The following is a 24,665-nucleotide window of genomic DNA, read 5'->3' as shown; positions in this document are numbered from 1 at the left end:
AGACTCCCCAAAGTATTAATTTCCTTAAAAGTACTAGCAACAGCTTCCTTATAATTTGTTTTTTTCTCTAAATGTATAGAAAACTCATTAAAAACCTATTGAAATAGATTTCCTTGTTATTCCATAAACTTATGGAACACCAAGGGAACCAAAAGTTGTACCAAAAACCTAGGGTTGGCAATTCGGGTCAGCGGGTTGGGTTCGTGTCGATCCGACTGACCCGATTACATAATCGGGTTCAACACGAACCCGACCCGATTATTAATCGGGTCAGAACTGCAAACCCGAACACGACCCAATAACGAATCGGGTTACACGACACGAACCCGACGAACACGTTTTGCAACTCTGTTAACGCCTACTCACTGGCCACTGCTCTCTGCTCACCGGCACCGTCTCATCCCACAGGCCACGCGGATGAAGTCACGGAGGACATGAGGTAGAGCAGGATCGACTGGGCTTGGATAGTTGGATCTGAGAACCGATCTGGCCGTCGCAGATTTCGACGAATTTGCCGTGCTTGATTAACGGCACCTTCCAGGCTTCCAGTCGACCACCAAGGGTGGGCTGTAGTTCACGTCGGTGGCGTGCCTGCCGCTAATGGTCTCCAACAGCAAGAATGCAAGATCCCGAAGGCGAAGCTCAGATCCTCGGCGCTCAGATCTAGGCGCTCAAATCCCCAACACTCAGATCTCGAAGCTCAGATCCCCGGGGCAAGGTAAATCGTGAAGGAGTCTGGACAGAGGAGTCGAGGACACTGGACTGGACAGTCTCTTGGAGGCTTGGAGCAAATAGGCGACAGGCATACCGATTGCCGCGTGAAGAAGGTGAAGGCACTGAAGGGAAAAGAAAATATGCGGATTGCGGGCATTTGCGATTCTGCAGCTAGGGTTGCCTTTTGTGTTTTTTTTTTTTTTTTTTTTTTCTTTTAATTCGGGTCTTATCGTGTCTGGCAGATCAACCCGTGGGTTGACCCGCCAGACACGATTTTAACCGGGTCATAATTGGGTTGACCCGATTATGGCCCGAACCCGATTATGATAAACCCAAACCCTATTTTCCCGTGTCGTGTTCGTGTCGGGTTCGCGGGTCGTGTCAAAAATTGCCAACCCTACAAAAACCTAAAAAAGTAAAAGTGGTTCCCTTAATATTATTTTAATACAAATTTTTTTTTTTTTCTCTTTTTCTAACATTTATTTGAAACAACATTTAAATGCTTTCTCTTTTCTCTAACATTTAATTTATAGAATATTTAAATGGTATAAAAAAATGATAAGGGAAGTTATTGTGAAATTTATTTGAATAAGGTAACAAAAAATAGTTTGATTCATTCCATTTAAGGAAAATTAAAGGAAAATTGATGCTAGTATTCTAACAAGTGGTATAGAGCCAATGGTAGTGTGTGGTATGGAGGGTCCTTGTAATAAGGGACAAAGGTTTTATGGCACGGGCTTGTACAAGGATTTTTGAAGTAAAAACAAAGGTACAAAGTCTGTGAATTGAATTGAACGAGGGTCCATAAGTAAGGGGAAAAGGTTCATGGCATAATCATATACGAGAGTCCATAGAGTAGGAACAAAAATGCATGGCGCAGTCAAACTCACGTAAACCGCAAGTGATTTCGGAGATGGCCCATAAGATTAATTTTTTAAAAGGGTTAAATACCATATACACCTTTGTGGTTTCAAAACTTTATTTTTTGCCCCCTGAATTTTCATTTTTTTCATAGGAGGTACCTATACTATAGGAAAAGACAGAAATAGTACATCCGTTCATTTTTCCGTCCAAAACTAACGTCTGGCCATGTCATCGAACACGTGTTGGCGTACCTATGCGACACCTGTCCCCAAGTGCAACATCAGCGCCATGTTAACGCTGACGTGTCTACTATATTTTTTTATTTATTTTAAGGACTTTTTTCTTTAAAAAAATAAAAATAAAAATTTAAGGGTGGCTCAAGGCCAGTTTTGGGGTGGCCAAGCCTTTGGGGGTGGTTTGGCCACTCTCAAGGGCCAAAGTGAAAAAAAAAAAAAAATAGGTTTTCGCCCATAGGGGTGGCCGAACCATCCCCAACCACCCCTAAACCGGTCCAAAGGGGTGCCTTACAATTTTTTATTTTTTATTTATTTTTTAAAAAAGCCTTAAAATAAAAAAACTAATGTACCATTTATGATACTTATTGAAATCACATGGGATACATCATGAAATTTATAAAACCACAGGGGGCATACAATTGAAAACTAAGGTACCATTTGTGATACTTAATGAAACCATATGAGGCAAAACATGAAATTAATAAAACCATAGGGGGTTCAAAGTTACATAATTCACATATATGTGTCAAACTACAAGTTAGCGTTGACGTGGTGCTAGGGGATAGGTGTCACAATATTACACCGACTCGTGTTGGATGCGTGACAATCCGTTAGTTTTAGACAGAAAAATAGACAGAGGTATCATTTCTGTCTTTTCCTATAGCACATGTACCTCTTATGAAAAAAATGAAAATTCAGGGGACAAAAAATAAAATTTTGAAACCATAGAGACTAGAGAGCAATTAGGTATTTAACCCATTTTAAAAATAGGAAAAAGCTTCAATTTGAGGGGTAATATGGTGATGGATTCACACGTGACAAAGAGATTGTTATGGATGCACGCGCGACATAATAGAGTATAGTTGGACCAAACTCGTAAATTTAAACTTGTAGGTCGTGTGATGTCTCAACGGGTCAGCGAAAGACTCTCAAGTGTCGATCTCCTTAGCAACATCTATGCGGGCGATTTTTGTCACTGAAATCCCCATTCATATAAAACTCCTTCCTCCCAAATTCCCGCTGAGACAAGCCTCTCTCGCTCTCGCGAATGGAAACTGGGGAAAGAACAATCTCAAGCTCTCTTTGTCTGCAAGTCATCTGCATCTCATTGGTAATTTCTAGGGTTTTAACGCCACGGATCGATGCCGATCCTTTAGATCCTTCTATATTATGCTTAATTATCTCGCTAATATGATTTAGCATTAATATCTCACTGTTTTACATTCAATCCTCTGATCAGACTCCTAAATCCACATAATAAGTACGAACAAGTCTCTTACCTTAATGGGTTTGATTGGTCTTGGTCATACAGGTTGTATGCCATATCGATTTTATTGGAGCAGATGGGCTAGATACTTCAACTATGTAAGATTAGGCTTTAACATGTCTAATTTGTGAATCGGAGACAGTAATTTCGCTATAATTGTAAGATTGGTCTTTGATTTCTGTTACTATGATTTGCATTTTTGTTAATGGTTTCAGTCAAAGAGAGTTCAAAGAGTTTCGGCCCTTATATGACTGTGAGCAGTGCCGTTTGGGAAAGGTTTCCATCTCATCTTTCTTATTTCAATTTTCTGAGCATGATTTCAGCTGTAATGATTATAGATAGTTAATAGAGCTTTTTGGGGATTGTATAATATCTTGTTATTATAACTACATTGTCAATAACTATTTACTGGAATTGTAAGCTTCCTAGAGGTTACTTGGCTTGGAAATACTAGAAAACATGTAAGGGTGACAAGATGGTGTGTAGTTTCTCCATAGGTAAACCTCAGATTTGGAAAATAGGTAAGTATACAAACTATTAAAAAAGTTGGAGTTTTGGAATTTCTTTGAGAGGTTTTATCTTAGTTCGGGATGGGGTAAAATTTGACATGTGTATCTAGGAATCTGGGATTATATAATATTTTTGTTAAAACATATGGGAATTTTCAATTAAGTGAAATATTAAGGGCTTGTTCAACTGTCCCATGGATTTTCAACATACCCGAGCTATAATTTTATAGCATCTTACACAAATCCATGATCTCACTTCAAATCTTTTATGGTGATAGTGGCGATTCTTGAGTTTCCCCATTTGTGATGTTGGAGATTATACCAGATAGGATCTGAGCAAGATAATTCCATGGGATGATCAAACAAGTACTAAATATTATAGCAGCTATAGGAGAGAGATCTGGAGAAAAGATTGTTTTAAATGTAAGCAACAACATGGAGAAGGAATAGCTTAAGGGATTTGAGTAAAGTTAGGGGAAGGTAATGTGATGTAGCTGAAAGTATGACTGTAAATGAAGGTAATGAGAAGGCCCCATCCAATCTTTCTGATGCCTCGGGTTCGGATATTCCAGGCCCGTTTGCAGTGGTCTAACCCAATTGGGTGAGTGCCACAGGCTTAGGCTTGGGTTGTGTTATTGAACGTAGAGCTTCATGTAAGGTTCGATCTATGAGCTTGCGTGATGGGCCTCATCTTTGGGCTTGGGCATTGGAGTGTGCTTGAAACTTATTTTTAATCAACCTGCAGGTTTTTCGGAATCGAAGCCCGCTCGAAATAGGAGGACCCAGTCTTCTTCATCTGTGGGCTCGGGCACATGTAATCCAGTTCCATCTTTTGTGTTGGCCCATTCTGATAGAGAGCAAGTTAAAGCTCGCGGTTTAGGTCATCCTCAGCCCATGCCCAAATCCAATGTTAAGTGGAGAATTAGATTGGACGTAGGGGGCGTTCTCTTAGGTTTAACTGCAGAGTCTGCAGTAGCGGGGTCGGGTCCCCCTTCCGCTCCGCACATTAGCTCTCCGACAACTTCACCGCTACCTCTTGCAATTGATGCCACCAATCTTGGAGGAGATCATGAGGGGAGTTTAGGAGAATCAAGAGCATAGGATCTGAGAGTCTTTCAGGCGGCTCCTTGTCTGAGGCTTTAATTTTCCCCCCTTGTTGTGATTGATGGGCCAACTATGTCTGAATCAATTTCTTCAAATTGGGTGGTTCAGAAATTGAAGAGTTTCTATCACATTGTGGGGCTGTCTTGTGAGGGATTTGAGGATGAGTTAGTGGCTTTGTTTATTGCCATTGAAGCAAGTTGACATCATAATGTCTGATTCATTCTACTAGAGAGGACATCGTGAACTAAAGAGATTAGGTCAGTCTAGTAGAGGTAAAGGTAAAGGTAAAGGTAAGGGGAGGGGTCCGACCGTTTCTTAATGAAGCCTAAGATTATATCCTGGAATGTGAGAAGATTGAATGAGAGGGATAAAAGGTTGAGGGTCAGAAATCTTTTCAGAGATTGGAAACTTGATATGATCTATTTACAAGAAACTAAATTGGGGTTTGTACCTGGGGTTGTTGTGCGCAACTTATGGGGTTGTCAATACGTGGATTGGTGCTATTTGGGTTCGAGAGGGGTTTTTGGGGAGATTTTGTTAATGTGGAATTGGAGGGTGGTGGAAAAAATTGAGGAGTGCGTGGAGGCATTTTCTATTGCCTGTTCCCTTAGGGGTGTTGAAGATAACTTTGAGTAGGCTTTTGTGGGTATTTATGGTCCTAATGTTGATAATGACAGGAAAATGCTTTGGGATGCATTAGTTGGGTTGATTAGTTGGTGGGATTTACCGTGGTGTATTGGGGGTGATTTTAATATCACCTGCCACCGAAGTGAGAGATCAAGCGACACCTGTCCTTCCCCAGCAATGTAGGAGTTTTCCAAAGTCATTTTTGAACTGGGTCTCATAGATATCCCTCTAGCAAGCGAGAAATTCACGTGGTCTAATACCGTGATCCTTCGTTATGGTCTAGAATTGACATGTTTTTACTCTCCTGATTGGGTAGTTCAGTTCCCAGATGTCATTTAGAGGAGGCTACCTAGAATTCTTTTGGATCACTTTCCTATACTGCTTGATTGTGGTGGTGTTGTTAGGAGCAGTCAGTAATTTGAGTTCGAAAATATATGGGTAAAATCAGAGGGCTTTGCGGAAAAGGTGAAACAGTAGTGGATGTCTTACAGCTTTCAAGGCTCCCCTAGTTTTATTTTGGCGTGTAAATTGTAAGTGTTGAAAATTGATTTGAAAAAATGGAATGAGGAAGTATTTGGTAATGTTGTGAAGCAGAAAAGGTTCTTTTGGATGAACTCTTAGATCTCAATGTTATTGCAGAAGAGCAATCCTTGTATGATGTTGAAATGTTGAGAAAGACTGAAATTACTAGCGACTTGGAGAGGACTGCTCTATAAGAAGAAGTGACTAAGCTTGTGCACGGCGGTGGTTGAAGATCCTTTTGCCTATGGGTGTGTGGCGAAGCCCAACCTGCGAGCGGAAGTGTCTGTTTGTGACTTAACCCCATGTCTGCTTGGGGGGCTGGATTCGGACTCTAAAGGATTTGAGTTTCCCTCTTTGGGGGCGGAAGCGTTGGGAGAGAGGTTTCGTTTGTCTCTTCCGGTGATGGTGGACGGTGGGGCTCCCATTTACCCGTCCGAAACAAAATCAGTCATGAGGTATCAACGGAAATCGAAGGCAAAAGCGAGTAAGTTGGATATTTCCCTGATTGATGAGGCAGTGACAACTTTGAGTTCGCCGATGACGCAGTGTTTAGGTACTTCTTCTCAGGCTATGGACGGGTCTGTGGCTCAGAACCTGCCGATGCCAAATGGGGGAGTGGGGCTACGGCGCGGTTCCTTCTCCCGAGAGTTCCCTCCCCCTTGGGCGGCTGCAAATCGATGACCATTAACAAGGGTGAGACTCCCAACTCAAATGGCTTGATCCAATCTCAGGAGTGGCCGGTAGGGTTTAGCCCATCTGGGGAGATTGTTTTGTGGGATCAGGGAGAGGAAGGTGACTTTCCTCACCCATTGGGCGTTATTCCTCCCGACTTACATTTGGAGTGGGAGTCAGATGGTGCTGAGGATGAAGATTCGGCCTTGGCTTTGTTGGATGCCATTGAGGAAGATTTTCATCGGGGTAGTATGGGGAAGCGGTATAAGATCAAAGGAAGGAGAGAACTGCAGAATCTGAAGAGTTTATAAACTACGACGGTGCGAGTGTGCCTTCTAGGAGTAGAAGAGGAAACGCTCAGGTTCTGTAGCTTGTGGGTTGTTTGTGGGCTATGGGTGTTGGTTCCTGTGGGTTTTTGGGTGGGTTTCTTGTGTGTTCCTTAAGGGTTGGGTTGGGGTTCTTTGTTCTTGTAGGTTTAGGTTCTCATGGGTTTGTTTGATGGGCTTCTTTCTTTCTTTTTTTGGGTTGTTTTTTTTCGATTTCCAGCTTTGCGTTTTCTCTTGTATACTGCCAGTGTACTAAGGGGCGCCTGATGCTTTTAATAAAGTCAGTTTATTACTTATCAAAAAAGAAGAAGAAGTGAGATCTATAAGAAGAAGTGACTTGGAGGTAGAAATAAAGGGCTCTTTAGATGAGAGAGGGAGTCTAAAATTACAAATTTTTTCCATTGGGTGGCTAATTCGAACATAGGAAAACATAACCGTTGATTCCTTAGTTGTTGTTGACTTCATTTGTATAGAAACTAGCTCATAACCTGCGCTACGTGCGAGATTTTTCATTATAATTTAATTTCAAAATTTAAATACATCTTTATCGTACTTTTCATTATAGGTTAAAAAAGGCGTGTAAAAAAAAATATCTCACATCTTCCAATAAAAAGACATTAAAGGTTAAGACCCTTAATTTTATTTTAATCCATAAAAAGTAAAACTTGTTAAAATCTTTGTTCCCATTAGTGTAGTCTATAACGAAAAGAAGTATAAAGAAAAAAAAAATTAGCGAGAAGAAAATCTAAATTCAAATTATTAAAGCATTAATAGAAAATTAGTATAAATTTGTGATAATGTTTGTGTGATACCTATTAAATTTCAATACAAATAAAACTAATAAAATTTTGAACATTAAAAAATAATATAGAGCAAAATAAACAAAGCCTATTTTTTTATGAATACAAAATAAAACAAAATTTTTCACTCAACATTTAATGCAATCAAATAAATCCTTTCACATCATGTTCAATGTTTAATCAAATAAATTTTTGTCTCCTTTTGCTTTCAGAAGGAGAGATAATACTTTCAAATTTTTTTTGAGTGAATCATACAAACGAAAAAACAATACCATTATACATTCAAATGAATTAAAAAATAAGACCCTTAATTTTATTTTAATCCATATAAATTAAAACATGTTAAAATCTTTGTTCCCATATCAGTGGTTTAAAATGAAAAGAGGTATAAAGAAAAAAAAATCAAGAACAAAACCTGTAGATTATGATTATCAAAGTGTTTTATGCACAACAATCAAATAAATTTTTGCATTGTTTTGCTTTCAAAAGCAAAAAAACACTTTTTGAAAAATGTCTGAAAATCGAGTAAATTATACAAACGAAAACAAAAATATTCCATAAAACATTCAAATGAATTAAAAAATAAGACCCTTAATTTTAGTTTAATTTATATAAATTAAAACATGTTAAAATATTTGTTCCTATATTGAGTAGTTTATAATGAAAAAGAAGTATAAAGAAAAAAAAAAATAGCAAGAAGAAAACATTGTTTAATCTAATTATTAAAGCATTAATAAAAAATTAGTAGGAATCTATGATATTGTTAGTATGATACCTATTATATTTAAATACAAATAAAACCCATATAATTCTGAACATTTAAAAAAATACATAACAAACTAAACTAAATATTTTTTATGAATACAAAATAAAACAAAATATTTCATTAAACATTTAACGCAATCAAATAAATCCTCACATCATGTTCAATGCTTAACATCTCTTTGGTGTTTTGAAGGTATTTATATTCATTTTATGCACAACAATCAAATAAATTTTTGCATTGTTTTGCTTTTAAAAGCAAAAAAACTCTTTCAAAAAATGGCTGAAAATGGAGTAAATCACATAAATGAAAAAAAAAAATTCGGTAAAACATAAGAGCCTTTATCTTAGTTTAATCCATATATTGTAAAACATGTTTAAATCTTTGTTCTCTTAGGTATACATGGTTTAAAATGAAAAGTATAAAGAAAAAAAAATTGCAAGAAGAATACATGTTTTAATCTAATTATCAAAGCATTAATACAAAATTAGTAGGATTTGTTAGATATGAGGTAGGAGATGTTCTAAGATAAGATTTTGACATGATTTGTGGTATGGGGACCAGACTTGAAGGCAGCTTTTTCGGAGTTGTATACTATCACTCGCTATAAGGAGGCTTCAGTGGCGGAATATGTGCAGTTTTCTGATGATACTCTATAGTGGAATTTATTTTGTTATCCTATCAATGCATAATTGAGAGGTGGATTCGGTCACTTCGTTCTTTAATCTTTTGTACTTTCTCAGGTTGAGACAAGGTGATGAGGATAAAATCGATTGGATTCCTTTCAAAAGGCAAACATTCGAGGTTAGATTTTTTTATCATGCGCTTTGCCTCCCACTGGCTCTCCTTTTACTTGGAAGAGAATTTGGACAAATAAGGCTCCTTTGAGAGTGTCGTTCTTTGTGTCAATAACGGCATTAGAGAAGATCTTAACTTTGGATAACTTGAGAAAAAGGCACTACGACGTCATAGTGATGGATTAATATTTGCTTATGCAAGAAGAGCTGGAAGACCATAGATCATCTTTTGCACCATTGCAAAGTGGCTAAAGCTTTGTGGGATCAATTTACGGTCTTTTTGGATTAGAATGGGTCATGCTCCAAAGAGTGGTGGAATTGTTAGGTAGCTGGAGAAGTTTGGAAGCTGCAACAATTTAGAAGCTCGGAGGTTGGCTCCATTGTGTTTAATGTGGTGTATTTGGAGAGAGCGTAATACTCGAAACTTTGAAGATTGTGAGAGAATGGTGTTAGAGTTAAAAGCTATTATGTTAAGATCTTTTTATGTTTGAGTGGCGGCTTACAACAGTTCTTCTTTGTCTAGTTTTCTAGAATTTATGGAGTTGTTTTCCTATACTTTTCCCCAATAGAGGTCTCTCTATGTACTTGGGTTGCACCCTTTTGTGCTTTCTAGTAAAATTGGATTACTTATACAAAAAAATATGGCAAAAAGGATTCAAATGGCTGGTGCCTGTTGGCATTGTTAAATCGCAATTGGTAGATGTTTGACACCCACAAACCCTTCACACCGCCACTCACCCTTATTTTTGAGTTTCAAACCATTACCTCTATACATAAGTTATATTTCATTATACAAATTGTTGCATTTGCTAAACATTTGGTCAAATGCTGGCTGATCAGGAAGAAGGTAATTCTTCTGTTTCTGGAGTCGGTGACCATCCAGATGAAAAGGTAATTTGTAGAGTTTTTTTTTTGGTCATTAAATACCAGTGATGCTTATATTTATACATTTCATACAGGATTTTGACATCATTGCAACATACAGCGACGCATCTGGCGCTGTTCGAATTAGTAGGGTGAAAATGAGGGATCTATCTGCTTCCTGGGTATGGGAAAACCGTATGGATGGTAACCATGACCAGCCACAGACTTCCCAGGTACTGCCATTTAATTTTAACATTGGCTCTTTTATAGAAATCAATTATGTAGGGGGAAGTACTCAATCATGCCTAGCTGAAACAGTTAGAACAAGTTGAGTGCCTTATATATTTTATGTCGATCCTAATCTTCTACCTTAATGTTTTCCGACCAAAAAAAAAACCACTTAATGTCTCCCTTTGTTTAGCTTAAGTGGCTGATATCACAAATAGACTCCTTGTTACAGACATTGACAGATCACTTCCTCCATGTATTCCTTACTTTCAGGCAGTGGAAGATTCATTTCAATCTGGGATAAGATCTGGAGAGAATGTTGAGTATTCTACTGATGGGCATCAAGAAGGTGGAAGCCCATATCCTCACATGTCATCAATGAGCCCAGTGAAGCTCATGCGGCAGGTGAGCTATCAAATGCTTCTATTGGTGTTCCCTACATATGTTTTGTGCACTTGATTTTGTTTTATAACAGTTCCTAGCCCTTCAGAAAAAGCGGCAAGAAAGGAGGGATCTTCGAACTGCACAGTTGATTGTACAAGATAAAGAAACTGACAACCAGATGGCAGCAGCAGCAGCAATTGAACGATCTGAAGGACTTGACACCACCGTCAAGGGAAAGTACAGTATATGGAGGCGAGATTATGATAGCCCAAATTCGGATTCAACCCTGAAACTCATGCGGGACCAACTCTTAATGGCCAAAGCATATGCAAACATTGCCAAGTCTAAGAATAAAACAAGTCTTTACAATACTCTCCTGAAACACTCCAGAGAAAGTCAACGTGCTATTGAAGAAGCAAGTTCTGATGCCGAACTTCACCCCAGGTATTGCAAGTCTCTGTCCACTGTCCTGGTTACCAGGTATACATGCTTGCTCTTGGAATTCATGCAGTTTTTCTCACTGTTCCTATTCTAGTGCTCTTGATCGAGCAAAAGCAATGGGCCATGTTCTCTCCATAGCAAAAGACCGATTATATGATTGCGCCATAGTTGCAAGGAAGTTTCGAGCCATGCTTCAATCAACTGAAGAGAATGTAAATTTACTAAAGGAAAAGAATGCATTCTCGATTCAGCTTGCTGCAAAAACAGTCCCTAAACCATTGCATTGCCTGCCTCTGCATCTTGCTACAGACTATTATCTGCAGGGTTATCATAAGAAACAGGATCTTGACAAAGAAAAGCTTGAAGATCCTTCTCTCTACCACTATGCCATCTTTTCTGACAATGTACTAGCAACGTCTGTGGTTGTCAATTCTACTGTGCTGCACACAAAGGAACCTGAGAAACATGTTTTCCATATAGTCACAGATAAACTGAATTTCCCTGCAATGAGAATGTGGTTTCTTGTCAACCCTCCTCCAAAAGCAACAGTCCACGTTGAAAACATTGATGATTTCAAGTGGCTGAATTCCTCATATTGTTCTGTTCTACGTCAACTTGAATCTGCGAGAATCAAAGAATACTATTTTAAGGCAAATCATCCTTCTTCCATCTCTGCTGGGTCTGACAATCTTAAGTATAGGAACCCGAAATATTTGTCCATGTTGAATCATCTTAGATTTTATCTTCCTGAAGTTTACCCAAAGTTAGACAAGATCCTATTTTTGGATGATGATATTGTAGTTCAGAAGGATCTCACCCCTCTTTGGTCCATTGATCTGCGAGGGATGGTAAATGGTGCAGTGGAGACATGCAAGCAGAGCTTCCATAGATTTGACAAGTATCTCAACTTCTCTAACCCAACAATCTCTGAGAATTTCGATCAAAATGCTTGTGGCTGGGCATTTGGCATGAATATTTTTGACTTGAAGGAGTGGAAAAAGAGAAACATCACTGGAATATATCATCATTGGCAAGATATGGTAAAGCTTCATTTGCCTTCCTCCAATCACAACCCATACCCCCTCACCCTTTTCATGTTCTCATCATTGGTTGTCTTTTTATAAATTACTTATTTCATACCTTTCTTTTATGATAACATATTTAATATGCAAGTCATATGTAAAAATATCATGGTGATAGTGGCCATAGGCGTGCAATCATTTTGTTATGCATTGATATATTAATGCGATGATAGTGATTGCATTCTTCAGTCATTAATTTTTCTAGTTTTTGGTCCATACCACTTGTCACAGCAATTGTCTTACTGAAGATTCTGATCTTTATCCTGTATTCCTGTGCCTAGTTTTTGCTCAACAAACGTGGTTTCTTTGCAAAAAGTGATGCCTTTCCATTAATTTCAGATTGTGCTTTTCGCTGTGTCAGAATATATATTGTTCATATTAGCAACTGATGTAAAACTGTTTTGCAGAATGAGGATAGAACACTTTGGAAACTTGGCACATTGCCTCCGGGACTGATCACTTTCTATAACTTGACCTATCCGCTGCATCGGGGTTGGCATGTCTTGGGGCTTGGCTATGATCCAGCTCTTAATCGAACGGAGATAGAGAATGCAGCTGTCGTCCATTACAACGGAAACTACAAGCCGTGGCTGCCTTTAGCTGTTTCCAAGTACAGATCTTACTGGTCTAGATATGTAATGTTTGATAACCCTTATCTTCGATTGTGTGACATTAGCGAATAACTATTTTTTCTCCATCTAACACCCTCTCACTTACACGTGTAATAATTGATTCCCAAAAAAAAAAGAAAAAAGAAACGCAAAGTGCCTTGTTGCTTACAGAGAAAGAAACTGTCCATGATCTCTGTTGTGTTAATAGTTTCTTGTTTATGCTGAGTCAACTGCTAAACAATGCTTGATGAGAGCAACGTTAGTGCAGTTTACCTCAGCCATCTTATCATTCTCTCTTTCTTTTGCTCAGTGTTGGTCAATTTTTGACATAGTCCGCGAACTTGGTTTGAACCCAACACGTAATTAGCAAGTTAGGATTAAAGTGTTTGACCCCTTTAATTAAATGGGTTGAGTTAAGGTTGACCTATGTAGACGTATACTTAAGCCTTAATACGACCCGAACCTAAAATGCAACATTAGGGTTGACAATTTTTGATGCGACCTGTAGACTTGATACGAAATTGGCGGATTAGAGTTAAGGAGTTTGACTTATTTAATTAAATAGGCCGGGTTATGTTAACCTATATAGTCTTATATTTATATCTCAACATGGCCTGAATTCGACATGCGAACACGAATTACTACATTTAACCACCTTCCCCGTGTTGTTGTGTTAGGAGTGAATTAAAAATGGTTATTAAACGAAGCTCATCGTGCTAGAAATCTCATTTCAGAGTGAGCTAGAAATCTCATTTCAGAGTTTAAAAGGACAAACCTCTCCTTTGCCTACTATCCGGAGATGAAGGAATTCTCATTTCCGCTGTCCGCAACCTTGCCAAATGAGCTAGCTCCTGCAACACGAATATACTTCAATGGAGTATCCGTTTAACAGGAGCATGCAATGATAGTTTAAGTCCGCTTAAACTATAAAATAATGCATGACATCTGCCGATCAATTAACATTAACATGGAATATTAGTAAAATTAGCAACAACCCAAGTATACGTCTTGAATGAGCTTCCCACTAACGAGTGCATGCATTTTGCTTCTTGGCAATGCGCTTCCCAACCATTCACCTACCCTCAAAGCTCCCAGATTGGATATCAAGAATCAAGGAGTCGTCAACTACTGGGAAATGGGAAGAAGTTCTTTCCCACTATCAGGAAATGAAAAACGCTGGGGTTCACCTTACAGACCCTTCAGTTTTCCCTTCCATTCTCAAAGCATGTTCCAACGTCTCCTTTATATGTGGAAAGTCCATGCATGCATGCTTGGTTAAGCAGGGATTTGAATTGTTCACTTCCGTTAGTAACTCCACCATGGACTTGTACGGGAAGTGTGGAGACCTGGGTTCTGCATTTGGTGTGTTTAACTGCATGAGGAGCAGAGATTCAGTCTCTTGGAATATAATGATACGTGGGTTTCTTGTTCAGGGAGCTTTACAAGAAGGGTTGCAGTGGTTTATGAATGCAAGGGTTGCTGGGTTTGAGCCCAGCAATTCCACCGTGGTGCTTGTAATACAGGCGTGTCAAAGTCTTAGAGCTAAGCTTGAGGGAATGGAAGTACATGGTTACGTAATTAAGAGTGGGTTTTTCTCCATTGGTTCTGTTCAGAACTCTTTGTTGAGCATGTATGCAGAGGCTGACATGGAGAGTGCTTGGAGAATGTTTGATGAAATGTGTGACAAAGATGTCATCTCTTGGAGTGTGATAATTGGTGGTTATGTGCGAAGTGGGAAAGCTCAGGTTGGTTTACAGGTGTTTCAGGAGATGGTATCTGATGTTTCCATTGAGCCAGATGCTATAACTATGGTGAGTGTACTTAAAGCCTGCACTAGTTTAGGGCAGTTTTATATGGGGAGGGTGGTTCACGGGTTAGTGATCAGTAGAGGTTTTGGGTTTGATCTGTATGTTGGGAATTCTTTAATTGATATGTATTCAAAGTGTTATGATGCTGATTCTGCCTTTAAAGTCTTCAATGAGATGTCTCAGAGGAACAATGTCTCATGGAATTCTATTTTATCTGGTTTTGTCCTAAATAAGAAGCATTTGGAAGCTCTATCTCTGTTTTATTCGATGGGGAAGGAAGGAATTGAGGCAGATGAAGTGACTCTTGTCAATATTCTTCAGACCTGCAAGTACTTTGTGCAGCCGTTTCAGTGCAAGTCAGTCCACTGTGTAATAGTGCGGCGGGGATATGAATCAAATGAACTGGTGCTGAATTCTCTAATTGATGCTTATGCAAAATGTGATCTTGTTGAGCTGGCATGGGACCTTTTTGATGGGATGGAGAGAAGAGATGTGGTTTCTTGGAGCACCATGATTGCAGGGTTCACCTACTGCGGCAATCCTGATGAAGCAATAGCTGTTTTCCAAGAGATGAGTCATGATGCACAGGAGAAGCTCAATGCGGTTGCCATTATCAATCTTCTTGATGCTTGTTCAGCTTCAGCTGAACTGAGAAAGTCGAAGTGGGCTCATGGAATTTCAATTCGAAGAGGCTTGGAAGCAGAAGTGGCAGTTGGAACTGCAATAGTTGAGATGTACTCCAAGTGTGGGGCAATAGAAGACTCAAGGAAGGCCTTTGAGCAAATTCCTGAAAAGAATGTTGTTTCCTGGAGCGCCATGATAGCAGCATATGGAATGAATGGGTTTGCACGTGAAGCCTTAGCTTTGCTTGCTGAAATGAAACAACACGGAGTCCAGCCAAATGCTGTGACAGCTCTTTCAGTGCTATCTGCTTGTAGTCACGGCGGGTTAGTTGAAGAGGGGCTTTATTTTTTCAATTCGATGCGTCAGGATTGCGGGGTTGAGCCTGGATTGGAACATTACTCATGCGTGGTTGACATGTTGGGTCGGGCAGGAAAACTTGATTGTGCAATGGATTTAATCAAGAAGTTGCCTGATCAAGGTCTGGAGGCTGCAGGTGCCAGTGTTTGGGGGGCACTTTTGAGTGCTTGTAGAAGTCATGGAAATAGTGAGCTCGGCGCAGGAGCTGTCTCTCATGTTCTTGAGATGGAGCCTTTGAATTCAGCTGGTTATTTGCTGGCGTCGAGCATGTACGCATCAGGTGGATTATGGGTTGATGCTGCGAGGATGAGAAGGTTGGCGAAGGAGAGAGGGGTGAGGGTTGTTGCTGGTTACAGCTTGGTGCATGTTAACAACAGGGCGTGTAGATTTTTGGCTGGGGAAAGGTCCCATCCACAAGCCAGTGAAATACTTGACCAGCTGCATAGCTGTATGAAGATTGACAAGAATTTACTGGTCATCGAATGCTGAGAGTACATAATTATAGTTCTTTTGAATCATGTTGGAGTAATTTCTTCCGATCTAATTTATAAAAATGCCATATGTCTTTTAAATACGTGAGAAGCACATGCCATAGAGGAACAATCGTGTAGTGGACACGACTCAAAGAATCTGCCAGGAGCCTATACTTATCATGCTCAAGACATGATATAGCTACCACATTCATGATTCATGCACATGATTGCTTAATAGCAGCCACCTTCATGAATGACTTCAACAGGGCACAATAGCATGAGTCTCCACGATTAGAGCATCAAGTTGGAAAGCTTCAACGCTTAAATTTGAAGAAAAGTTGGAAACAAGGCAAGTGATCAGTCTGCATCTCGATTGTCATTCTTGCTTCTCAAATACTCTCTCTTTCGTTCATAAATTCTCAGCATTAGGCAATATTCCAGTTCATGTAAAATTCTTCTAAGTTTCAATAATTATTTTTAATTTAAATAATCAATATTTTATCCCATTAATATTTATCATTTTTAAAATGTGATAAAATAGGGTAATTACTGATATGGTAAATACTGTGATAATAGAGATGATAAATGTCGTTATTATTAAATCTTAATAATTTAACTTAGAAATAACTATTGAGATTTAAGTCATTTTTTATATGATACAATACTTGCTCCAACTATGGAGGAAAAAAAAAGAAAAAAAGAAAAAGAAAAGCCAAACTCCAAGTTGTTCATGGGTCAAGAGATGTGCTATGATACAAGAAAAATGCTACATGTATTTTTAAGTGTTTATTTTTAGATGTGTCCTTGAAAGTCACCATTAATTTTCAAAATTCAATGGTAATTTTTACTGTCACATCAAAAAATAAAAACACTTGAAATTATATGTAGCATTTCTGATGATACAAATCAATGCCGGATGTGAATTCTCTACAATCTCTTACCCAAAATTGTAGAGCTCTTGAGAAGACCGAGTAACTTGCTCGGACAATGAGCCTCCGTGCTCGGACAAAAATCCCCTACTCAAACAATGAGAACAGGGCCCATAAGCTCCCTCACAATTTTTTACCCAATTAAAATGGTCAAGTGAAATTTTCCGGCAGGGGATCCCGGTCAGTGGTCACAAACGCCGGTCCATTCTAAATGGGCACGGATTGGAAACCGTGACTCGTTTGGGCCTGCGATCCTTTACCAAACCCGAAAATAAAAAACGGTGCGTTTTGAAGTAACGAGTGAGTCATCAACCACGTAATTATGTTGCGTGTCCGTTCCTCATTAATTTGCATTAAACACACACGATTTTTGTGTGTCTACGACTTTCCCTCATTCTCATTTCTGATTTCTGATTTCTCCACTGCGAAGCAAACCCAACCCTTCCAAACGAAGAAGTAACTGTAACTGCAACAGTAACCCACCAAAGCACTCGTCTCTCATTGCTTTTACCACCTTTTTTACTTTGTTTCATGAGTTGTGCCGTACGAGGAAGAGCGCTCTGTTTTCCTCGGATACATCAAGTTTGCTAAAAAAAAAACAAAAAAAAAACGAGGAGTTATGGCCTCTTCAGGTCTGCTCGTTGCTGTTACTCTGTTCCAGGTAAGAACTCAGTGTCCCTTTCTCTTTGTTCTTATTCTTTTTCTGTCATTGATGGGTGGCTTTTGGTTTGAATCAGTTCCATCGTGTTTTTGGTTACTTTATTTGTTTATTTATTATTATTTTTTAATTAAATAAAAAGAAGAATCTAGGTGGGTGGACTGCAATAACAGCTCTTGAATTCTCTAAAGCGTTTAATGGGTATACTTGATTCAGTAACTTTGGTTTTTTTTTTTTTTTTAAAAAAACTTTTGATCATTTGTGGCAGCTGAGTTTTTTAAGTTTCATAGGTTTAATTGGTCAGACATAAAGTGTAAGATAAGGGTTGGTTCAGTGATTGTGTCTTTATTTTTGAAACTCATTGATCATCTGTGTTAGATGAATTCTTTGGTGGGTTAACTAAATTATTTTTATGTTCTTATTTATTAATTTTGTTAAGAGGAGTGGTTGCTTCTAGAGCATAGCTTGTTGAATTGAAACTTTGGAAATTAATTTGTGATTTGGATGTACTTGGAGAAAAATGGAGTGCCCTTTGTGTACTTGGGTTATGAGTAATAGTTGAGCATGTAGTAATGCTTTCATTATCTCATATATATTCAGGTTTTTAGTTGCTGGCCAATAAGGGATACTGCATACATGCTGTAGCTGGCCAATGTTGTGCGCTTTATAATTGTTATTAAATGGGTAATTTCTTGTTTTTGTAGGTGATTACTTTTACTTCTTTGCTGAGAGCTGAGAAGACTGATTCAGGTGTTCTTCTGATATCGGATGTAAAATCTGGGTAATGCAACTTTATTTGAAAGCTTAACCTATCTGAAAGGATTGGGTTTCTCGTTGATGAATGATAATATGTTATAAGATAGATAGATTTGCTCTCTCTATCTGCTTTGTGTCTATATTCTTGATTACCCACTGATCAAGGTGTATGTTAATTTCTGTGTAACTGCTGAGTTGGCCTTTAGGTTTAACATTGCCTTCTATTTCTCTTATACAAGGAATAACATAATTTTGGTCTGCTGGTTAGGGAAAGGCATTCTAAAGAATACTGTGCAATGTATGATATATGTGGAGAACGCAGCGATGGGAAAGTTTTGAACTGTCCTTATGGTTCCCCATCTGTGAAGGTACATGATTCATAGCTAGTCCATGGGACATGTGCATCAGGATTGAAAAATATATTTTCCTCATATTTCCCTTGAAAGTGACTTCTAACATATGCATATCCTGCATTGATGGGTGTTATGACTCATTCATATGCTTTGCAGCCTGATGACTTGCTTTCTGCAAAAATCCAAAGCTTGTGTCCAACAATAAGTGGAAATGTGTGTTGTACGGAGGCTCAGTTTGACACATTGCGGGCACAAGTTCAGCAAGTAAGACCTCACCACTTGCGCGCACACACACACACAAACAAATATATGTACATATATATTTATATATGAAAATAAGTATTAATTATTGACATTCATTATATCTCTAATTATGTAATTACATTGACACTTTCCCTGGGAAATCAATAGCTAACCTGCACTTTTGTCTAATTGTCCTTTGAGTAGATGTTTCGTGCTTGTTATTGCTTCAAGATTAACATGTCAAATCTCATAATATTTCTATCATATAAGGCTTTTGGTAATGGGAATAGAAAAATCTCTTAGTTTGTCTCTCTTGCTTCTGCTTTGGGGATAGTCAATCTGTTTGCTTCTTTTGGTGCCTCTTAGATTTTGAAGCTTACTTCTTTAAGATACCCCAAAAAAAAAAAAAAAGAAAAAAAAAAAAAAGAAAAGAAAAATCTCTTAGTTTGTCTCTCTTGCTTCTGCTTTGGGGATAGTCAATCTGTTTGCTTCTTTTGGTGCCTCTTAGATTTTGAAGCTTACTTCTTTAAGATACCCTCCTATAGTGAAATTTCTTAGGTCACCAAATTCTATTTCAACATAGAGGTAAGTGTGTCATGTGGTCCAATATCTATGTTTGAAATGCGGTTTTTCAATATAATCTGTTAGTATTATTCTTGAAGCCAAGTATGATTGTTGACTTGTTGGTAAGGAAAATATGGTTATTCTGAAAGTAGTTAAATCTGGAAGTCTATTCTGTTGTTCCTTATGTGGCTAATTTAGAGAGAAAGAAATAGTCAGACTTGTGAAGGCGTTAAACTCACTTTGATTTGTTAGAATATAAATTAAATGATTAAATTCATCATTTCTTATAAGCTTAATCTTTTGGGATAAATGGTGATTTAACTTGATACAAGAGCAAAGGTCTTGAGTTTGAACATTGTATCCGTCATTTACCTCCTATTTCAATTAAATATTCTACATGTTGGGACTCACTTATTAAGGGAGAGTTTAAGCCCACACATGAATGATAGTGTTAAAATGTAAATTAAATGATTAAATTTATCATTTCTTATAAGCTTAAGTTTTTGGGATAAGTGGTGATTTAACATGATTTCACTTGCATCTTTATTCTATAGACCTCTTTATGTTTGCATGTCTGTGCTAGGTAATGTTTTATGCCACTTCTCTAGAATTTGCTGATCTTTTAAATTTCAGATTGTAAGTCATTTGGATTTGCTTTAGTATATTCCTGTTTATTGGAGCATTCTCCTCTATTTAATAAAATGATTATTTACTTATCAAAGAAAATTATTCTCGAAGCAATTATGCATTTATGGTATGTGCCATGCTAAATGGTTATAATGAGGACTTAGCATGGGGCTTGTTTAGCTAAGAGCATGGCACACATTTCTATTCATATTAATATCTGCCTAACAAAAATTTGTCCAAATGATGTCATTTGTGTACTCTGTAGTTGTAATGAATGCAATCTGTGGCAGGCAATACCATTTCTTGTGGGCTGTCCAGCATGCTTGAGGAACTTCTTGAATCTTTTCTGTGAGCTTTCATGTTCTCCAAATCAGAGTCTATTCATCAATGTTACTTCTACCTCCGAGGTCAGGCATACTGATGAATGCTATGCAGAGAATCTTTACAGCATTTCAGATTTACTAGTTATAGGAGACTTTTTTTCCCCCTAATAAAATGCTTACACACATATTTTATGCTTACTGGCTTCAAAACTGCCTTTATATTGTTGGATAAAAGGCTTTGTGGGGATGTTTCCAGCCTTATATATGGTTTGGTTGATTCCCCTCCTCCCTCACCCCCAAGACCTCTTTTGAGGACAACAATGGTGTGGACTAAAAATGAATGAAACATCTGACATGAACTTACTGCTCAAATTTCATTTATGTTTTCCTTGTAACTTGGGTGTCACATCTGATTTATTTCTTTTATACTTTTCTTGGAAAATCACACCCCTTCACTGCTGCCATGTAAGTTGACTACGCTGTCATAACTCGCCAATACAGGCTGGTGTTTTGATGGCAGTATCTGATCTAATGCTAATAAGAGTTGCCTTAACCAGTAATAAGCTCAACAGTTTTCTCCGAATGTCATTATATTATGAAGCCATGTCCATGCTTGTCGACCCTATAATTATGTTATATATGCATTTCATTTATGAAATGAGGACTTGAGTTACTATTTCTAAGTTTATCTTGTAATCATGATTGCAACCTTTCATATGATATATCCAGCTTATGTGAAATCCATGTACTTATCATTTTCGTGGTTATTATTACATCAATGTTTTGCTTCAGGTTGATGGCAACATGACTGTGGATGGAATTGACTTTTTTGTAACTGATACTTTTGGTGAAGAGCTTTTTGACTCCTGCAAGGATGTAAAGTTTGGCACTATGAATACAAGGGCCATAGACTTTATTGGTGCCGGTGCTAAAAATTTTAAAGGTGAGATGCTATCATGTGGAGGGTGGAGGGTTTATAAGCATGCTATGAACACAGTCACCGTCTAAAGTTTTTGCAATATAACTGATGTTGTTTTCAACTCTTCCTGTACAGTTTCACTACATCTATTGATGAGTTAGAAATGACATTACTTACACTTGACATTGTTGGTTAGGGCGATTACTATTAAGTAGGGGTAATTCTCTCGTCCTAAGGCAGAGAGTTTAGACCTTGGGTAATGGGAATAACAAATAAATGGAAATGGTGGGCTTGTTCACAAAGATGGACTTGTGTAGGATTAATTAGTAATTTATAACAATGTGTTTTCACTACTCTGTTAGGGGTGTTTATGGGTGGGGTTCAGATTTATTGTAAAATAGGATCATTATGCAGGTCCAAGCCTAATGATCGTTATGACCTGGCCATATAAGATTACAAATTAGTGAAATTGGTAGACTTGACAGTCCAGATCTTGTGCAATCACTTCAATAATTGTAGGGAACACAATTTTGACTGTATATTGATTAAAGCATCAATAAATCAGCCCATGACCACACAAGCATTTTTTTTTTTTAAAAAAAAAAAAAAAAATCATAATAATGCCTGTATTATCAAACTCAAAAATAAGAAAAGAAAAATCCTCTGCGTCTTTATCAATTGAAAGAAATTGTATATTAGTGAGCTCAAATTTTGCGTTCTTCTGGTTTGTGTATGTAACACTGAGTTCAAGTTTCTGCTGCATAAAACTGAGTTCAAGTTGATGCTGCATATATTCTGGCCAAGTGTCATGTTCAAATTTGAATCTGCATCCCTTTTTCTACTTAATTATTATACTTTCTCCAAGTTTTAATGTTTCTATCTCCATTTATTTTTTCCAGAATGGTTTGCATTTATCGGTCAGAAAGCAGCCCCTGGTTTTCCTGGTTCACCTTATGTCATTAATTTTAAGTCAAGTGTTCCTGATTCATCTGCAATGATGCTAATGAATGTTTCCACGTATCCATGTGGTGACACCTCACTGGGTTGCTCTTGTGGCGATTGCCCTTTATCTCCTGTGTGCTCTAATTTAGAACCGCCTACTCCACACAAAGAAGATTCCTGCTCAATTAGAATTGGATCAGTTAAGGTAGATGCAGTGTAGATCAATTCCTTTACTTGATTTTTTTCTTTTCTGTTTTAGGATGGCTGAGATCTCACAGTTTTGATGATTAAATGATGAATGAAGTACTCAGTTAGTAATTAATAACTCCTTATACAAATATGGCCTTCTAATACATTTCATTGACTTGGATGCCATTTTTTGATGCTTGCAGGTCACATGTGTTGAACTTTCGTTAGTGATCCTGTATATTGTTTTAGTTTCTGCATTCTTTGGATGGGGTTTGTTTAACCAGAAGAGAGAAAGGAGGAGGCATCCATCTAGCCTGGAACCATTGTTGAATGTTGCAGATGATGGTGAAATTGATATTGATAACCTGCGAAAGAATGAGAAGCTTTTTGCAAAGGTGGATTTTGATTACTTTCATCTTATATCCTAATTTCCAGTGATTTTGCCCCTTTCTATAGCATGCCTTTTATGGTCAGTATTTGGATTTGTGTTGAATGTCATGATGTAGTTGTGTCTAGTTTGCTTGATGACCATAGGACACTGTTAGTTTTATGGTTGGAAGAGCTGCTTCCTATGTGTGAACGTAATAATCTTGGTATGCGGAATGACAGGAAAATGACATAGGTAGAATTAATACAGAAGGCTATATCACTAATGTGTGACAAATATGTGGCCTTAGGTAAGGCTGAGTGGACAAAAGGATTCACTTAGCTGGCTCCATTAAGTTGAAAAGGGAATTCACTTAGCTGGCTCCATTAAGGCTTACATGAGTTGAACCAAGAAAAGCATTATTCTAGGTTGTAGCGAAATTGACTTTATGTATGATTGCTGCTTTTAGCAATATACTTTTTGGATACTTGGGTTTAAACTTGTGGTTCTGTCTTTACAGTGTGTGCAAATATTTCTTTGTATTTCTTGACTCTGTTTCCTTATATACCATGACCATCAGGTGCAAGATATGGGCCCTCAAGGTTCAAATGGCTTACAACTTTCTATTGTTCAAGGGTATATGTCAAGCTTTTACAGGTCAGCAGCTCTACCATTGCTTCTAGGATATGTAGGCTGAATTTTGTGGTCAGGAATTCTACCGTTGCTTTAGCCAGGGGCGGAACTACATGGTGGCAGCCCCCCCAGGCCACAAGATCTTCCCCATTTTATTTATTTATTATTATTTTCTTTTTAAAAAATTACCCCTATAACCCTTTTAAAATCAAATTTTTACCTCACCAATTTTTTTACCCCCCAAAACCTAAAATTCTAGTTCCACCCCTGGCTTTAGCATAAATAGTGTAATGGTCTTTCTAATTTCTGGGATTTATGGTTCTGTAATTGGAATGTTAATGGAAATGATATGGTTATAGATGAAAGACGGGATGGTAATCCTTGAATGAAAAACGTAAATGGAATTGATTAGAATTGAAAGATCAAAGGCTATTCGAGGTGTCTTGGGCCTCCAAAGGAAAACAATACAATTTCACTAATTTCTTCAATGCCTCTTCCTATAGATTGGGCCTCTTTATATAGACCCATTTGGTTATTACAGCTAAGTCAACTAACCAACTAAGAGAGAAGTTCAACCCACTAACTCACTTAACTAAAATACCCATCATAAAGTCTAATCTAAACCCACTATTATTATATTCCTTACAAATAATATGTCTACTGAATCACTTCTGGTGTTGCTTCCAGGAGATACGGAATTTGGGTTGCTAGAAATCCCACTCTTGTGCTCTGTTCCTCGTTGGCTATTGTTCTTTTGCTTTGTATAGGTTTAATTGGTTTCAAGGTGGAGACTCGGCCGGAGAAGGTATCTTATTGTCATCTTAATTATTTCATAGCATCTAGAAGAGATTAACCTTCATGAACCAACTGCGTTCATATCAGGGGTTTTCTTTACTGTGTGTTTAAATGTTATTCATGATTAATTAATTATGATTGTTGGAAAAATAATTGAATAATTAAATCTACTATTTTCTATTATTATAAGTTTTTGAGATAAGTTGTGATTTAACATGGTCTCAGAGCATAGCTCCTAACTACAAATCATGACTGGACCCACATGAGGGGGAGTCGTAGAAAAATAATTAAATG

At 37.8% G+C, this 24,665-nt stretch overlaps 3 protein-coding genes across 6 annotated transcripts in view; all 3 read left to right on the top strand.

The window, feature by feature from the left end:
• Nucleotides 1-2,696: 2,696 nt before the first annotated feature.
• LOC133881725 (probable galacturonosyltransferase 3) lies at nt 2,697-13,003 on the top strand. 3 transcript variants are annotated; one of them, XM_062320740.1, is made up of 10 exons: nt 2,704-2,925; nt 3,127-3,179; nt 3,297-3,357; nt 9,148-9,208; nt 10,042-10,092; nt 10,161-10,298; nt 10,567-10,698; nt 10,784-11,121; nt 11,213-12,158; nt 12,608-13,003. In XM_062320740.1, the coding sequence occupies exons 3-10, from the start codon at nt 3,329-3,331 to the stop codon at nt 12,881-12,883; spliced, it is 1,971 nt and encodes a 656-aa protein (XP_062176724.1). In that variant the 5' UTR covers nt 2,704-2,925; nt 3,127-3,179; nt 3,297-3,328; the 3' UTR covers nt 12,884-13,003. The 3 variants fall into 3 exon arrangements, with proteins under 3 accessions (XP_062176722.1, XP_062176723.1, XP_062176724.1); XM_062320738.1 differs by lacking the exon at nt 9,148-9,208 and having other exon boundaries at nt 2,697-2,925; XM_062320739.1 differs by lacking the exons at nt 9,148-9,208; nt 10,042-10,092 and having other exon boundaries at nt 2,697-2,925.
• Nucleotides 13,004-13,449: 446 nt separating this feature from the next.
• Nucleotides 13,450-16,579, top strand: LOC133882437 (pentatricopeptide repeat-containing protein At2g17210). Its single transcript, XM_062321617.1, has one exon. The coding sequence runs from the start codon at nt 13,867-13,869 to the stop codon at nt 16,087-16,089; it is 2,223 nt and encodes a 740-aa protein (XP_062177601.1). The 5' UTR covers nt 13,450-13,866; the 3' UTR covers nt 16,090-16,579.
• A 796-nt stretch (nt 16,580-17,375) lies between these two features.
• The window catches only part of LOC133881634 (uncharacterized), a 37,051-nt gene continuing 29,761 nt past the window's right edge, over nt 17,376-24,665 (top strand). The window contains exons 1-10 of one of the 2 annotated variants that reach the window (XM_062320609.1): nt 17,376-17,663; nt 18,365-18,441; nt 18,685-18,784; nt 18,926-19,033; nt 20,494-20,610; nt 21,319-21,469; nt 22,345-22,592; nt 22,780-22,971; nt 23,524-23,600; nt 24,264-24,381. In XM_062320609.1, coding sequence (XP_062176593.1) covers nt 17,622-17,663; nt 18,365-18,441; nt 18,685-18,784; nt 18,926-19,033; nt 20,494-20,610; nt 21,319-21,469; nt 22,345-22,592; nt 22,780-22,971; nt 23,524-23,600; nt 24,264-24,381 — 1,230 coding nt within the window. In that variant the 5' untranslated portion in view covers nt 17,376-17,621. Of the gene's footprint in view, nt 17,664-18,364; nt 18,442-18,684; nt 18,785-18,925; nt 19,034-20,493; nt 20,611-21,318; nt 21,470-22,344; nt 22,593-22,779; nt 22,996-23,511; nt 23,601-24,263; nt 24,382-24,665 lie in introns of both variants that reach the window. The other variant, XM_062320608.1, reaches the window with a different exon arrangement.

The sequence above is a fragment of the Alnus glutinosa genome, chromosome 11 (genome assembly GCF_958979055.1).
Source record: "Alnus glutinosa chromosome 11, dhAlnGlut1.1, whole genome shotgun sequence".
Lineage (NCBI taxonomy): Eukaryota > Viridiplantae > Streptophyta > Magnoliopsida > Fagales > Betulaceae > Alnus > Alnus glutinosa.
Note: the sequence above shows the minus strand (reverse complement) of the source record. Positions and strands in the feature narration are given on the sequence as shown.